This window comes from Antrostomus carolinensis, unplaced genomic scaffold (genome assembly GCF_000700745.2).
Source record: "Antrostomus carolinensis isolate BGI_N321 unplaced genomic scaffold, ASM70074v2 scaffold50284, whole genome shotgun sequence".
Taxonomy (NCBI): domain Eukaryota; kingdom Metazoa; phylum Chordata; class Aves; order Caprimulgiformes; family Caprimulgidae; genus Antrostomus; species Antrostomus carolinensis.
The window spans coordinates 2,060-4,348 of NW_010313783.1; the positions used below are offsets into that span (position 1 = coordinate 2,060).

The 2,289-nt window shown below is 37.4% G+C and overlaps 1 protein-coding gene across 1 annotated transcript; it reads right to left on the reverse strand.

The window, feature by feature from the left end:
- Positions 1 to 1,018: 1,018 nt before the first annotated feature.
- Positions 1,019 to 1,948, reverse strand: OR10A4 (olfactory receptor family 10 subfamily A member 4). Its single transcript, XM_010167430.1, has one exon. It carries the CDS (start codon positions 1,946 to 1,948, stop codon positions 1,019 to 1,021), a length of 930 nt encoding a protein of 309 aa, XP_010165732.1.
- Positions 1,949 to 2,289: the final 341 nt, after the last annotated feature.

Sequence of the window (2,289 nt, forward strand, 5' to 3'; positions counted from 1 at the left end):
AATGAGAAGAGTGAAGAAGTAAACTAGGATACCATGAATCCTCTGGATGGCTACATACTACAATTAGAGGAAAAAAATAAAAATAAATTAAGTTTTAACCTTCCTTTTAAAATGACATGTCTCAAACCAGCTTCTCTAACACTCAAGTAGTTTCTTTCATCCCACAATCAAACTTTTGTTACCACAAAAAAAGGCACATTGTTTTCATCTGCTCTCAATTCAGAAGCCAAGGGTATAGTTATGTTTACAGAAATTTATCATTTTGACTTCACGCACTAATAAGATACAACAATGGAGATGTCTAAGTGCTAGTTTGTCTCTTACTACAACAAAAATCTAGTTTGGAACAAATAAACTTTTTTACTTTATCTATTTCACTCCATTCAACACCAGTACAGAACAGGGTTATCAGCCCAGCCACAGTCCTTTACAGTCAAGTTATTTGAAGTAAAGACAATTATTATTGCTTCAAGCCTTCAAACAAACCCCCTTCACAGAATTTAGCTCAAGAGCTCATCTGGCAAATATCTTAATTAGAACTCACCAGAAGACTAATGTCTTAGGTATTTGTGGAGTGCTTCCAATTAAGTCCACCGTCCTCTTCTCTGATATTTTCTTACCCTCATCACTGCATAATTATTTTTCAGGAAAGCTCCACAGAAATGTTTTCACAACAGTCAGAGAATATTGTGAGTTTAATCTTAGCACAGGTAAACATATCTGCAAAGTACAAAACTATTTATGTATGGATGGACAGGACATAAAGGATACGGTAGCATGCAATTCACCTGATCTGTATGCCAAACCTACCTTAAAATGACAGGAAAAATAATTGGTAAACAACTTCTTAAAAAAGACAAAAAAAAAAAAAAAAAAGGAATTATCTGGAGGACTGAATCAGAACTACGAAGTAGATAGGAATTTTTGGTAAGAGATGGCAAGCTGTATTGTCCTTGCAGTATGCACACAATATCAAAGCTACTGCTAGGTTGACTATAATATAATTCATAAATTATATTCATATATTTTTGGCTATCAGTCTTTTCAAGGCTTGTTTCACCTCTTTGTTTCTCAAGCTGTAAATCAAGGGATTCATCATTGGAGACATCAGTGTGTAAGAGAGAGAAAGCAGTTTGTTACTGCTGCTTGAATAAAAAGCTTTGGGTCTCAAGTAGGTTGCAATGCCAGAGCCATAAAACACAGTAACCACAACAAGATGAGATGAACAGGTAGAGAATGTTTTTCTCTTGCCCTCAGCTGATGGTATCTTGAAGATGGTGTGGAGTATCTGAACATATGACACAACTATGAGTAAGAAGGGGACCATGATGAAGAGGATAGCTATTATGTAGGTGGTGATTTCATTCTTGTAGGTGTCTACACAAGCCAACTTCAGGAGAGGCAGCAGGTCACAGAAGAAGTGATTGATTCTGTTGGGCCCACAATATGGCAGGGTAAAGATGGAGGTTGTCTGCCCTAAGGCCACGAAGACCCCAATAAGCCAAGATAAAACTGATAACAGGAAGCACTTATTCCAGCTCATCATAGTCATGTAGTGCAGGGGATGGCATATGGCTACATAACGATCATAGGCCATGGCAGCCAGCAGACAACATTCTGTGATTCCTAAGAGGGAGAAGGCATACATCTGTGTGGCACAGCCCAGAAAGGATATGTCCTTCCATTTTGCAAGGAAGTTCACTAGCATCTTGGGAATTGTGGATGTAGTGTACCCAATCTCGAGGAAAGACAAGTTCTTGAGGAAAAAATACATGGGGGAGTGAAGGGCAGCATCTACCATAGTGATCACAATGATGAGGATATTTCCCACCAAAGTACTGAGGTACATGAACAATACCAGACAAAAGAGAGAGCCTTGGATCCCTGGAATGGTGGTGAAAGGTAAAAATTGGAAGTAGGTCACCACTGTGTGGTTCCAGCTGGTCATGTCCCTCAGGTTTTTCTTAACGGCAGAAATTATTACATATCCATTTTCTAGTTAATCTAGATAAAGAAAAAATAGTAAATTAATTATTTATATATTGCTTTGTAATAGGACAAGACCCCAGAAGAGGAGGTGATATATTACTGCTGTGTTTAGGTATTTTTAGTGCTAAAGATAGTTTAGAGGAGGGAGAAAAAGTGATTCCCTTCACACAGCTTTTGAAAAGTAAGTACAACTTTTCCAAATGAGTGTATTTCAATTCTAGTCAATGAAAAGGAAGATATGTCTTCTTTATAATGGTATGATATTTTACTCTTCCTGTCTTTTAAGATAAGGATTGTACT

Bases quoted from the DNA above. Each gene is read 5' to 3' on its own strand.
- OR10A4 (XM_010167430.1), bottom strand. From the start codon at position 1,948: ATGACCAGCTGGAACCACACAGTGGTGACCTACTTCCAATTTTTACCT.